The sequence below is a fragment of the Aulonocara stuartgranti genome, assembly GCF_965226115.1.
Source record: "Aulonocara stuartgranti genome assembly, chromosome: 3".
In the NCBI taxonomy this organism is placed as follows: Eukaryota; Metazoa; Chordata; class Actinopteri; order Cichliformes; family Cichlidae; genus Aulonocara; species Aulonocara stuartgranti.
Genome location: NC_138941.1, coordinates 76,002,969 through 76,017,524, shown reverse-complemented (window position 1 = coordinate 76,017,524; position 14,556 = coordinate 76,002,969). Strand labels below are relative to the sequence as shown.

Sequence of the window (14,556 nt, the reverse complement as noted above, 5' to 3'; positions counted from 1 at the left end):
CTAGAGTCAGAAATTTGGCACCAAGAAGAAATAGTAATCAAAGTTACAGTATAATTATCTGATGATGGGGAAGCATCTTGTGATTTTTATTTGTGAAATGTGCTATATAAATAAATTTTACTTACTTACTAATAGGGGTGGGCGATATAAACAATATACGATAGAAACTATATAAATTTGGCCAGCTGTACTATTCCCATGTTGTTGCAGTGTATTAATAACTAACCTCGTATTGTGGATGAATAATCTCAGTTGTTCTCCTGACGTTTGCCCCGTGTATAGCATCCTACTATACGATTGCACTTGTCCCTAACCACCAGAATCCCTCACGTTAACTTTTATTGATTGGAAAAAAAGTTGGTGTTCATCCTCCAGCTTCACTGTGCTAATGTTATGCTAACACAGCTGTGTCGCTAGCACGACACACACGTAGCACAACATTATATACCAGGTAGTCCAACTTCAGTAACCCTACAAATGCCACTGCTGTTTAATTTTCTGTCTTCATTTATGTTGGAAGTGGTAGCAGAGCTGTACGTTTTAATTAGTTTCAAAAATCTCTCAGTCAGAACATGGTATGTCATGTTTAGGTGGAAACTAGCGGGCTAACTTCCTGTTAACGTCTAACTCCGTTAAATTTAATAAATTTTGTTTTCATGGATGCATGAATGTTAAACTTAATTGTTACACCTGATAAAGCAGCAACGCTGATGATTTTATTAAAGATGAAATAATTTAGACCGTTTTTAACTCTTAGTGTTTGTTTGACTTTGGGACCTGAAACGGACGGAGTTTTGGACCCAGATTGCTCCGCAAAGCTCCTCACTACGGCAGCCGTAATGCTCTGACAATCCATCAAGCAGTGCGGCTTACCAACGTTGTACTAAAACATTTTTAACAGATTTCTGCACGCCAAAATCGGTTCGAGGTCAGTAAGAACAACCAGACTTCATACATAAGGCACACTTGATTTTTGAGAAAATTAAAGGATTTTAAGTGTGCCTTATAGTGTGGAAAATATGTTATACAGAAGAAAAGAATATATCGCGATATATATGTTACCGCACATGCTTCAAATTATATCGCGACATGAATTTTAAGCCATATTGCCCAGCCCTACTTACTAATTAATTGTACTAGTTGCTCAGTTGCTTTTCCGTTTAGAGGTATAATGGTGATTTAATGAGCAATTTTTTCCTGACATTTAGGTTTTTTGTTAACAAGGACATCTCTTGTACTGATTTTTGTTTCTTTTCTCTTTAGACTGAGTGGCTGTTTCCTCTCTAAGAGAAGCTGTGAAGCTTTGTCCTCAATTCTCAGCTCCCAGTCCTGTAGTCTGACAGAGTTAGACCTGAGTAACAACAATCTGCAGGATTCAGGAGTGAAGCTTCTTAATGCTGCTCTGCAGAGTCCACATTGTACACTAGAAAGTCTGAGGTCAGATTAGTGAATATTTTATTTATTTATGTTGAATTATTTTAGCTGAAAAGTAAAGATCTTTTTTTTGTAGCTTAGCATTTTTAATATTCCTTAGTAACAGTAACCTGCCACATTTCTGTTTAAAATAAGGCAAAATTTTCAACCATTTCTGAAATATTAAATGTTGCCAGTAGTAACTGCTGATTGCATCATCAATTGTTATAAAGTCAGTGTTTGTTTGTTTTTTTTGTTTTTTTTTTTGTCAGACTGAATTGCTGTAACCTCTCAGGGAAAAGCTGTGAAGCTCTTTCATTAGTTCTAAGCTGCCCGTCCTCCTGTCTAAGAGAGCTGGACCTGAGTGACAATGACCTTCAGGATTCAGGAGCCAAATATATTTCTGCAGAACTGCAGAGTTTGCATTGTACTCTGAAAACTCTGAGGTCAGTGTTTAGTCCTTTTCACTCCATATAATTTGTAATTTGTATCATATTCTTACTTAAAAAGCTAAGTCTTATACAATTTTAGACTCTGAATTGCTGTTTATAAATATTTTTGTAAAAGTTTGTAAAAATTAGTCTTGGAGGGTTTTTTTTCCAGATTATGTCCTTTAATGAGCATACTAAAGATTAATATAGTACTAACTTCCTGTGATTAGTATTATTACAATTTAAAACATCTTAGCCTATAATAGCCTTGGAAAAACCTGAATCACACACTTACTATTTTTAATAATAATAATGATTACTTTATTTATGCCCGTGGGGAAATTCCTCCGATCATGGAGCCACCACTCTACCTACTGAGCTATCCCTACCCCTGACTGATATATTGCATTATTTGCAGGTTGTCCTAAAAGTTCCATGAAAAGCTTTAAGCTGATCCAAATTGCTGCAGTGAGAGTACTAAACTGGTGATGGCCAGAGGGGCCGATGGCGCGATATGGCAGCCTCGCTTCTGTCAGTCTGCCCCAGGGCAGCTGTGGCTACAACTGTAGCTTGCCTCCACCAGTGTGTGAATGTGAGAGTGAATGAATAGTGGTATTGTAAAGCGCTTTGGGTGCCTAGAAAAGCGCTATATAAATCCAATTCATTATTATTATTATTATTATTAAAAGGGGCTAAATGGAGAGAACATATTTCTCCCATATTAGCTTGTCTCCATATATCCATATGTCCTCATATCTGATACTCCTACATTACCCTATTGCGGCACTTCACTGTCAGACAGCTGGTTGACCTCTGGTTCCTTGAGTTTCTGAAAGTAAAATGGGAGGTGCTCCCTTCAGCTATCAACCTCCTCCCTGGTGAAACCATCTCACAGTTTTGAATGAAAAGATAGACATTCTCTCTACTTATAAGATTAGACAGAAGACATTGGTTTATGATAAAGCAAGTGAGGGAAAAGTCAACCCTCCCTAACCCTGGAGGTCTTTTCCTGGGAAAAATGAGTTCCTCCTTCCAGCTGTAGCCAAGTACTGCTCAGTAGGATGAGTGTGATTGTTCATATATGTTCTGTGATATTGTAGGGTTTCCTGCTGTACAACTTGAGACAACTGTTGTTGCTTTATAATGCTTACTCAGTTGGAATGAATAAGGGTCATTTTATCTGGAAAAAATGAAACCCAAGACCAACCTTCACTGAAGTGTTCATTGATTGATGTTTGTTTTGTGTGTCTGCAGTCTGTCAGGCTGTCTGATCACAGAGGAAGGTTGTACTTCTCTGGCCTCAGCTCTGAGCTCCAACCCCTCCCACCTGAGAGAGCTGGACCTCAGCTACAATTATCCAGGAGACTCAATAGTGAAACTGCTGGCAGCTGGTCTGAAGGATCCACAGTGGAAACTGGACACTCTCAGGTATGGAGAGAATGTCTGATAGAGGAAGAAGAGGTGGAAACATTTCCCATGTCCTTCTCTTATTTCCTGTTTGTTTCGTGCAGATGTGAAATGAACAATCATTTATAATACATTTTATAAATGTAATATATAATACATATATAATAAGTTTTTCCTTTGCACACAACAAAAACACTCTTGTAACTGATCAAGTAGGGATAGTAATGTTGGAGGCCTCCAGCGAGAGCTTCTCCATTAACAAGCTGTATATATCTTAGTATATTTAACAGTGCAGTACTATGGTTCTTTCCAGTTACCCCGATTCAGGTTAGACTAATTTCTGTATAGATAGGCGGAGGACATATTTATCCTAGCTCAGTACAAACACTGGAAACAGGATAAATTGTTACACTTTGTTAGATTCTAATATTATTTCATGTCATGTTATACCCCGAATTAAAGATTGTGAATTATTATGTAGTTTTAGTTTGCATTATTCTCCTGAATTAGAAGAAGCTGATAACTATTACATTAGTTAAACTGATTTGCATTACATTAAATTGCTGACTTGTTGTGAATGAATGATATTGTTTTATGATGCATTATACTGCTGAGTTATAAGAAATACTGTTCGCAGAAAGTTATTGTCTAATTTGTCTGAGTAGAAGAGAACAGAGTGTGCTGGAGTTTTCTGCCCCATCTCAGCAGGAGCAGATAAACGGGGAGCCAAGGTCGTAGCTTAGGCGCTGTGTGAGAGAAAGCATGTGAATGTTTAGGTTTTATGATAAGGTGGAGACACCAGAGGCTATAAAAGTTTGATCAATGCTCCACCATTTTGAGATTTTGAGGCTGTCTGCATCAGTGTCCATCTCCCACGCGTGTGATCATTAAAATCATCGTTTGACTCAACCCGACCGGACCAGTGTTGTTATTGTGGGTTTTTCCTCTGGTGTCCATCCCCAATATTTTTGAACCTTAACAGCTTGGGGGCTCGTCCTGTGGTATTGGGGTGGAATTTAAAAGTTTGGACGGTCCGAGGTTGTCGAACGGACAGGCACGAGCCAGTGGTCTGATGTGAGTGGACAAAAGCCGGCTTATCTAAAGGTAAGGCACTACCTGTTGAATTATTTCCAGGTAGTGCCTTACTATTTGAATTATTTCCAAAGTGTGCCAAATTGGATATGACTAAATTAAAGTTTTTTTGGGTTGTATGGAAGCCCCAAACGCAATTTCATTGTTCTTGACAATGACAATAAATAAATAAATACTAAATACTAATACTCACTGAAATTACTGGTAGAGTGTCTGTTTTGATTTTGATGAGAATCACCGTGTGTTATGCAGTTAAAGTTGCTTAAGAGTATTTAATGAAGTTGAAGAAATATGAACGTAATAATGTTGGGTTTGAGTCCCTGGATATTGAGTTAAAGGCTCAGGTAGTTTGGTAGGGAATTGGCTATGTGTTGTTATAGAAATTAGGTCAGAAACTGTTCCCAGAAGTAACAGATACTGTTTAATTGATTACAAAAAAGTTAACTTTCTTCAGTCGGACCCGTTATGATAAATTTGTCAAAATCGGTTAGGTGAAAATTATTATAGGACGGCACTGGAAGTTGCTAAGAAGCGCATAGCCCGGAGGTTACGCTCCCTCCTGGCCGTGGACGCGCGGCTTTGACCTGTCGTCGAACAGGGATAGTTCAGTTTGGCTTAGCTGTGGGGTACAGGGCATCTCGAGATTAAGCTAGGAGTTACCAAGTCTCCTCATCGTTGAAAACGGTGTCATGTGCTTGTTTGGACAAAGTTAAATTGAGTTAGGGACTTTAGAATTTAGGCCAGAGACTGTGGAAACAGATACTGGGATAAAAGAGATAAAAACCACTGAACAAAAAAATTCGGTATAAACTGACAACTACAGGGAGATGTCAACTAAAACTAATTCCACAAATTAAGGATTACAGACTTCAGACTTGTGAAGGGACGGTAGTAGAGGTACTGAGCAACAGCCTGTATAGTTCCTCTTGCCTGTTTCTGGAAGCTTCTGACAAAGAAACCAGCCAGTGCTTGTGACCAGTTGGAACTGGATGTGAGGGTGCAGAAAGTGTTGCTGCCTTCTGGAAAGTGTGTCTAACGACCTGATGAAGAAAGTGAAGAAAACATCAAAGACTGAGCAGAAGAAACTGGCAGAGGAAGTTTTTCACAAGTTATCTGTGTACAGGAAACATGATTTAAGCCAAGGTTAGATTTAGTTGTACATAGGCTTGATGTTGCTGTTGAAGCATCTGGCAATAGGAATATGGTTAGGTAGGGAAGCTCTCACTGTAATAAACCTTTAGAATCCTCGCAAAAAAAACTACAAGTTCACTGTTTTAAAAACATCAAAATGCCTCAAGAGTAAGAAGATAATGCTGTGTGGACACTTAAGTGCTCACATTGTACTCTGGGGAGGACAAAGAACAGATGGAAATGGTGAGGTGATTGGGCAGCTTATAGATAAGAAGGAATTAGTCAGTCTGAATGAACAGGGACTCTGGTCACTGTCAGCTTAGGGAAAGAGTCTTTACTGGATTTAAAATCAGGATCAAGAAACACAGCAGGTTTAATATTTAGTATTTACTGTTATATTCCCATAGATCATCGTGATGTTGTTTATTGTGTTGCTCTTTTTTTTCTGCTTGTTTTCTCTTTTTTCTTTCTCAACAGGTGATCCAGGTGATTGATATATGCATTTTTTGTCTGCTTATTTTGTTGGTTTTTGTTTTTTACCCTTTATCCCCATCCCTCTTCCCCACTGTTTTTCTTTCCCTCTTTCTTTCTCCCCTTTCTTTTCCCCAGTAATTCTGATGGCAAAAGAGCCAAACGGGACGGGCCAAAAAACCCCCAAAAAGACAGAGCACAGCAGGAATTTAGAGCTGGGAAGTTTACCAGGAAGCAATAGTGGCAATTGATCACAATCCCATTACTTGTAAAATAGGACTTACAGCTGATTAAGAAAGAGTGAGGGGAAAAGAAAGGTGGAAGTTTGATGAGGCTTAGCGGTGAATATTTAAGTCTAACATTAAGCATGGGTTAGATAATGTTAGGATGGAGGAGGACAGAGATGATATCCATGAAAGCTGACTAAGCACAGAATAAATGCAGTTCAGGAACCTGCTCCAATGAGTAGCTAAAGAGTACAGAGGATGATGGTGCCATAGTGAGATCAAGAACGTAACACAGCAGTACTGGACAGAAACAGCTTTCAGGCAGCTTAAAAGAAGCACAATATAAAAAGCTCAGTAGTAGAGAGGAAACCGTTAGGAAAACTAAAAGTACATACTTGCAAGTACTTGCTACAGTACTTTAGGAAGAACTACACCAATTCAGAATGCATGGAGTACAGTTAAGAACATATATGGAGTCGGGAAACAACAACACTATCCAGTATTAGTAGATCAAGGAGCTACAGGAAGTAAGCAGCTACAGGAAAAAGCAGAGATCCTGGTTAAAGAATTTTATCAGTAATTGAAGTGATGAAGAGACATGTGAGGAAAAAAATGAAGGAATAAGATTGAAATGTTGAACCAGGAAAATCCTGGAGAAGAGGATTGTTCTAATAATCAGTTTTCAGTGTGTAAATTAAATGCATGAAAATGACTTCCCCTGAGAAGGATCAGGTGTGTTAGAGGATGGATTGAATGCTCTGCTGCTCTTTTACAATAAAATATGGCAGGAAGCTGGAAAGAAGCTCTAATAATTCCAATTGTGAAACCAAGGAAAGACCTCACTAAGGCTACATTTAAACTGCAGGTCTTAATGCTCAATTCCGATTTTTTGATCAATTCCGATTTTTTGATCAAATCCGATTTTTTTTGTCTGCTTGTTCACACTACAAATAAAATGCGACAGCAAACGTGCTCTAGTGTGAACGCTCAAAGCGGCCCGCATTCCCAAAAGAAGACGTGACACACAACGCGCTCTGTTTAGACCCAGAGCAAACAATATTGTTTGACTGATGGCCCTTAATATAAAGACTTCGGACTTCACGTCTCCCAATTTTTGCTTTAAGTTATTTTGTTATTTATATAATAATGTAGATAACCTAATAATGATCCTTATTGCTGTTTTAGAGGAGCGGTGCTTCAAAGGATAGTTACAGATTTCTGTCAGAATCTGCAGATTATGCAGTACAAATTAACGTTTCTCCAACGTTGTCTTCCCAGCAGTTTCACCGGATGGCCAGAAAGCGTTCGCGATGTCTTATCGGGCGCTTCTCCGGCGCTGATAATTGGTGTCTGTCTTGTGTCAGTGACGTAAAAGACGGATTTAATGCGACTTGACCGTTCAAACAGCAGTCGCTTTCTGAAACATCGGATATGTATCGGATTCAGTACCACATACGAAAGTGACCCAGATCGGATTTGAAAATATCGGATTTGTCCCGTTCACACGGTCATACCATGATCGGATATGGGTCGCATAGGGTCAAAAAAATCGGATTTGATGCGCTTTCGCCTGCAGTGTGAACGTAGCCTAAGACCACAGGTTATAGGCCTGTAACTCTAATTTCTTATCTAGGGAAAGTCATGGAAAGAATGGCAGTGGACAGACTGATGTATGTGACTGAAAGAAGGCACCTGAAAGAAGTGTTTTCACCTTTTCAGGAGGGGGAGGAACACCATGGACCGAGCAGTCTGCTTAGAATCAGAGATAAGGAAAGCTCAGGGGAATAATGGATTAGTGGGGGCAGTTTTTGGATATAGGATGTAGACTACAGACCTTAAGAGTGGAGAAGTCTGTTTTTTAGAGGAGACATGTCAGATACACCTGTGTAGACTTGGACAGGTAAATGCATTAGGAGATAAGGTGTTGCTTTTATTAGCCAGCTTAAATGATGGAAAATGAATGAGTTGTTCCTGGTTAATATTTTGTGTTTGCAAACAGTATCACATACCCAGGCCTAATCTGTACATACATCCAAAATATACTGATTTTATTGGAGGATAATCCACTAACATGTTTTAATGCACAAGTTCATGTGATTTCTGTGCCCGACTACTGCCGGACTTTGTCTGTGGCTTGCTGCTGATAATAAAAAGTTAAATTTAATGCAATTCAATTTTATTTATACAATGCTAAATCACAACAACAGTCACCTCAAGGTACTTTATACTGTAAGGTAGACCATAAAATGATCAGAATCAGGATACTTTATTAATCCCTAACGTAATTATGTGGCTCCAATTGCTCCAAGACAACAATAGTAACAGACTGAGCTAATTAAATAAAAGAATTTATTACAAAACACTTACAAAATATAAGAAATGGCTCTAATATGTAAACATTTTTGACATTTGATAAATAAAGTGGAAACATAAAGTATAACCTGATAACATCTGTGGACAGGTACTGAGAACTTGTGCTGATCAGCTGAGTGGGATTTTTCACTATATCTTCTCACTTTCTTTAGAGCTACAGACAGTACCTAAGATTTGGAAACATGCGATCATTGTTCCTGTTGCTAAGGGCAGTTCTCCTAAGGCACTGAATGATTTTAGGCCTGTGGCTCTGACTTCTTTAGTGATGAAGACATTTGAGAAGATAATTAAGAAGGAGATTTTAATGCAGGTTGAACACCATCTTGACCCCTTCCAGTTTGCTTATAGAGCAGGGAGAGGTGTGGAGGACGCTGCTGTCACACTCCTGCATCTCTTGTATAAGCTTCTTGAGGCCCCCCACACCCATGCAAGATTATTATTTGCTGACTTTTCATCTGCATTTAATACAATTCAACCCCTCTTACTTGCTGACAGGCTTTACAATCATTTCAAGCTTGACACTAGTCTGGTCGGCTGGGTGACAGATTTTCTGACTAATAGGTCACAATGTGTGAGGGTGAATCGTGTCTTTTCTGATGTGCTCTCCTCCTCTACTGGATCACCCCAGGGTTGCTGCCTCTCCCCCCTTCTGTTCATTCTGTACACAAATGAGTGTCGCAGCAATCTCACAAACAGACACATCCTGAAGTTTGCTGACGACACAGTAATCGTCAGTCTTCTAGTGGGGGACGAGTCAGGCCATGGACAGGTTGTAGATGATTTTGTGAATTGGTGTGATGAGTCCTTCCTCACTTAACGTGTCAAAAACTAAAGACATGATTATTGATTTTACGAAGTCCTCTTATAGCTCATCACCCACTATCATTAAAACTGCCGATATTGGGATCGTTGAGAGTTATAAATATCTAGGTGTGGTACTTGACCATAAACTGTGTTTTGAATCTCATGCTGATGCCACTACTAAAAAAGTTCAACAAAGACTGTTCTTTTTAAGGAAAATGAGATCTTTTAATGTCTCATCTGAGATGTTGTCTTTGTTTTATAGAAGTTTTATCGAATCTGTGATGTCTTTTTGTATCGCTGCCTGGTTTGGTAACCTGACGGTGAAGAATAAGAATCGGTTGGGACTTCTGGTAAAAACCGCTAGCAAAATTTCAGGCCGCTGGCAAGATGGACTTTTGGCCATTTACAATAGAAACGTGCTTAGAAAGGCTCATTCTATTATTAATTGTGTGAACCATCCACTTCACAGTGAGTTTGAGTTGTTGCCTTCCGGCCGCCGTTTTAGAGTACTTCCGAGGAGGACTAAAAGACTCCAGGTCTCTTTTATCCCTACTGCGTCTTGTCTCCTTAATGGCAAATAATTATCCTTGAATTTTCTATCATTATTATTGTTATTATTGTTTTATAGTATTGTTCTGTTGTTCTTATCCTCCTGCTGCTAAACTAATTTCCCCTTGTGGGACAATAAAGAAAAATTGAATTGAATTGAATTGAATAATGTTATGTAAAACATTAGGAGCTATATATAGGCGGTGCAAAATTTTGTTCTGGGTTTCTAGCAGGGGGTTGCAAGTGAAAGTAGACCTAAGTATATTAATGGCTGCTTTCCAATCCTCCTCTGTGTATTGATTATTAAGATCTTCCCATTTTTGAATAACACGACTGTACAGCTACTATGAGCATACAGTAATGAGTAAAAAGTAGAAATAAAATGAGTTTGGTCCTTTATCATTTCTTTTTGTTGCAGACAACTAAACTCCACAGTGGAGTTTTGTTTTTGTTTTTACCTGTCCTGTCTGGCACTGGAACTTGAAGGGACAACAGTATTAGCATTAGCGGTTAATGCTAATTCACATCAAAGTACCATTAGCTGCTAATGGCAGCTTACTTAGCATTAGCTAGTTACACTTTTCTAACACAAGGGAAAAGGGTATTAGTGTTAGCTATTCACATTGTTAAAAAGGAAGGAAAAACAATATTAGCATCAGTGGATAGTGTTAATTCATTTCAAATTTGCATTAGCTGCTAACGGCGGCCTACTTAGCATTAGCTGCTGACATTGTTAATAAGCAAGGGAAAACGGTATTAGACGACTAATACTAATTCACCTCAAATTGACATTAGCCGCTAACAGCAGCCTACTTAGCATTAGCTGCTAAGATTGTTAGAAAGCAAGGGGAAAAGGTGTCTGAAGGTTCTCAGTCATCCAGGTCATCGTAGTCTAAGGAGTTTGGAAAGAAAAGCGTCTGGACTTCTTTAGGTTGCTTGAAAGGGAAGGTATTATCATTAGCTGTTTTTTCACCTTAAATTAGCATTAGCTGCTAATGGCAGCCTACTTAGCATTAGCTGCTCACATTGTTATAAAGAGAGGAAAAAAGGGGGTATAAAGGTCGTGTCCAAATTCATGGGCTGCATCCTCCTGAGGCCGCATTTGTAGACCGATTACGTCACAGCAACGCACCGAAGGCTGTCCAAATTCGTAGACTCCTCCGAATGCAGTCGACAAATGCGTCCTCCTTTTCCCCGAATTTGAAGGATGGGTCGGGTGTATCCTTCATGGCCTACCATATCCCAGAATTCATAGCGCGGCCCAGCCAAACTCCAGTTTCCAACAATGGCGGCCGCTACTAAGTTTTAAAATTACTCATACTAATCTTTCTGGGTCACAACATAAACTTTTAACATATTTTCAGGCAAGAAAGTAGCTATGTAAACATCAAATATCTGCTCGTTTTATCAAGATATCGCATATTTGCAAAAGTGCTTCGACGTTTTCGGAGACGTCTACCCACCAGCTCGATAGCTAGCCGGGAGCTCGAGGGTTACTGATGCGGCCGAGAACGGCACAACTCCCGGCACATCATTTTCAGATCACCGCGGACTTTCGCTGCTCGGGTTAAACGTAATATATAAGTCACTTAGACAACCTAAAAATGTTATTGTTGGGCTTTTTTCAGTGTTTTGTTTGTTCGTGAGTAAATCGGTTTGGCTGAGATTAAAGTTATTAGATTAGATTAGATAAAATAAAACTTTATTAATCCCCCGGGTGGGTTCCTCCTTGGTTTTTACACAGCTGACTAAACGTGAAACAGAAAACTGATTAAACAGAAGTATGAGACAGTTGAGAATTTACGCCAGTGTCCTGTTATACTTTAGATAGCAAGGATTAGACGGCTGAGTTTATTAAACTCCACCGAGACAGCGGTGACGCTAATCAGAAGGCTAGACCGTCCAATTTCATGGCCGTTTACTTCCGGCCTACCCGATCTTCTGAGGACCCGGCCCACATAGACCGCGAAGGCCGGGTCCTCAGGAGAATGCAGCCCATGAATTTGGACACGACCAAACATTAGCTGCTAATGCTTATTCACCTCAAATTAGCTTTAGCCACTAATGACAGACTACTTATCGTTAGCTACTCACATTCATATAAAGCAAGGAAAACTGTCTTGTCATTAGTTACTAATGCTAATTCACCTCAAATTAGCAATAGAAGCTAACAACGCTAATCAGAGCTGTTAACCCTGCTAATCAGATGATAATATTCACATGACTCAACTCCTTAACTGTTATTGGTTGTGTCAGACGAGCTGTTCAGTTACCATGGTTGCGTGAGCTCTGCTTTATGTTGTCGGTGTGTACAGTACTGTATAGATGCACAGTAACAACAATGACACCAAAAGGGAAAAAAAACAGCTGGCAGCAAAGGCAGGGAGGTGTCCTTTCCAGCTTAACAGAAGAGGAATATAAAGATAGTGAAGGTGACAGTGTGAATCAGTCATATTTCATTTAATACAGGGTGTACTGACAGATCCAGGATCAGTCCAGTCATCAGCAGTTTGATCCACATATGGATTGAAGTGTATTTGTGAAAATGTTGGACTGTTCCTTTATCAGTGTCTAACAGTATGTGTATGAGAGCCATGTAATGTCCATGTGTGCATGCTGAAAGAGACTGTGCTGGTCTGACCCCCCTTCTCATTTCAGGGTGGAGCCTGCTGGAGTCCGATGGTTGAGACCAGGTCTGAGGAAGTGTAAGTGTGTTTTTATTGGGATTCCTTCACATCTCTGATGTGAGGAGTCATCATCAAAGTGTCAATCAATAAACAGATGATGGATCAATAACTGCAGCTGGATTGTGTTTGTTCTCTCCATCAGATTCCTGTCAACTCACAATCGACACAAACACAGTTCACACAAAGCTCAGACTGTTTGACAACAACAGGAAGGTGGCACGTGTGGAGGAGATTCAGTCATATCCTGATCATCCAGACAGATTTGATGTTTATCCTCAGTTTCTGTGTAGAAATGGTCTGACTGGTCGCTGTTACTGGGAAGTCGAGTGGAGAGGAAACATTTATATATCAGTGAGTTACAGACAAATCGGAAGAAAAGGAAACAGTGAAGACTGTTTGTTTGGACACAATGATCAGTCCTGGAGTTTGCACTGCGCTGGTGATGGTCCTCGTTGTGTCTGGCAAAATAAAAGATACACATCCATCTCCTCCTTCTCCTCCTCCTCTGTCTCTAACAGAGTAGCAGTGTATGTGGACTGTCCTGCTGGCACTCTGTCCTTCTACAGAGTCTCCTCTGACACTCTGATCCACCTCCACACCTTCAACACCACATTCACTCAAACTCTTTATCCTGGATTTAGGTTCAATCCTGGTTCCTCAGTGACACTGTGCTGAGTTGAGTGTAAAGAGTGTTGTTCTGTTAGAGAAACACTCTGACTGTTGAACAGGTAGTTCAGTCTGTACATGTCTGTCTCTTTCAGTCAGAAACGCATTTTCAGATTCATGGATATAATCAGTTGATGTTTTAAACTGTTCTAAATGATATTATGATGTCAGTAGACTCCGGAGAATACACAGTCCTAGTCTTGTTAGACCTTACCTCAGCCTTTGATACAGTCAACCATCCTGATAAACAGACTGAGAGACCTGGTTGGGATGTCTGGCTCTGTTCTAGACTGGTTTTCATCTTATATATCTGAAAGGAGTTTTAGTGTGTCTGCAAACCAGATCATGTCGGAACCTACAGAGTTGTTGTGTGGAGTTCCTCAGGGCTCTGTGCTGGGACCTATTCTGTTTTTAATATACATTCTTCCTTTAAGTCAGATAATACAGCAGTTTCCTGAAGTATCATCATCTTTTTGCTGACGATATTCAGCTATATTATTCGTTTAAGCCTGCTGAAGCTCATAAGCTCTCCAATCTGATTGACTGTTTAACCAACATTAAACAAAAACATGAAAGGGCTAGCCCGCCTACAGGTTGTTCAAAACTCTGCAGCGAGGCTACTGACCCGCTCGAACAAGGGTGCTCATATGACCCCTGTTTTAAAGTCGCTGCACTGGCTACCAATCAGATTCAGGTTCCATTTTAAAATTCTACTTTTAACTTTTAGAGCATTACAGAGACAGGCACCCCCCTACATTGCTGATCTGATTCATACACACACCTCCACTCGTAACCCGAGGTCAGCAAACCAAAACCTTTTCGTGGTCCCCCACACTCGTTTTAAAACCCGAGGGGACCGATCTTTCCAAGCTGTTGCACCCAGATTGTGGAATGCACTTCCCCTATTTCTACGGGGTTTGGACTCAGTGGAGACCTTCAAAAAGCAGCTAAAGACATTTTTATTTCAAAAAGCTTTTAATTAGACCAGGGTTTTCATGGTGTATTTTATGACTGTATTATGTTTTTACCTTGTAAAGCACTTTGTGACATATGTCTGTGAAAGGTGCTAAATAAATAAAGTTTACTTACTTACTTACTAAATGATTCCTTGTAAACTTCTCCCTCTTCAGTCCTTTAAAGATGTAAACTCCCATTATTCCAGGATCCACATGTTGTTTTTCTGTCTTTTTCCACTCAGCGCTTCACAGTGAATACCAGTATGTTGTGTTTCTCTGAAGCTCAGTTCTCAACCAGCTCCTCTGCATTTTCATCCCATTAAGAAAGAGAAATCAAACATTTGGATTC

The 14,556-nt window shown here is 39.7% G+C and overlaps 1 protein-coding gene across 4 annotated transcripts in view; it reads left to right on the top strand.

Moving 5' to 3' along the window:
* The window catches only part of LOC309703476 (NLR family CARD domain-containing protein 3-like), a 103,971-nt gene extending 89,627 nt beyond the window's left edge, over window positions 1-14,344 (top strand). For all 4 annotated transcript variants that reach the window (XM_082528332.1, XM_082528330.1, XM_082528331.1 and 1 more), the window contains 5 exons: window positions 1,264-1,437; window positions 1,686-1,859; window positions 3,099-3,272; window positions 12,557-12,603; window positions 12,728-14,344. In XM_082528332.1, coding sequence (XP_082384458.1) covers window positions 1,264-1,437; window positions 1,686-1,859; window positions 3,099-3,272; window positions 12,557-12,603; window positions 12,728-13,260 — 1,102 coding nt within the window. In that variant the 3' untranslated portion in view covers window positions 13,261-14,344. The remainder of the gene's footprint in view (window positions 1-1,263; window positions 1,438-1,685; window positions 1,860-3,098; window positions 3,273-12,556; window positions 12,604-12,727) is intronic.
* The last annotated feature ends 212 nt before the right edge of the window (window positions 14,345-14,556 follow it).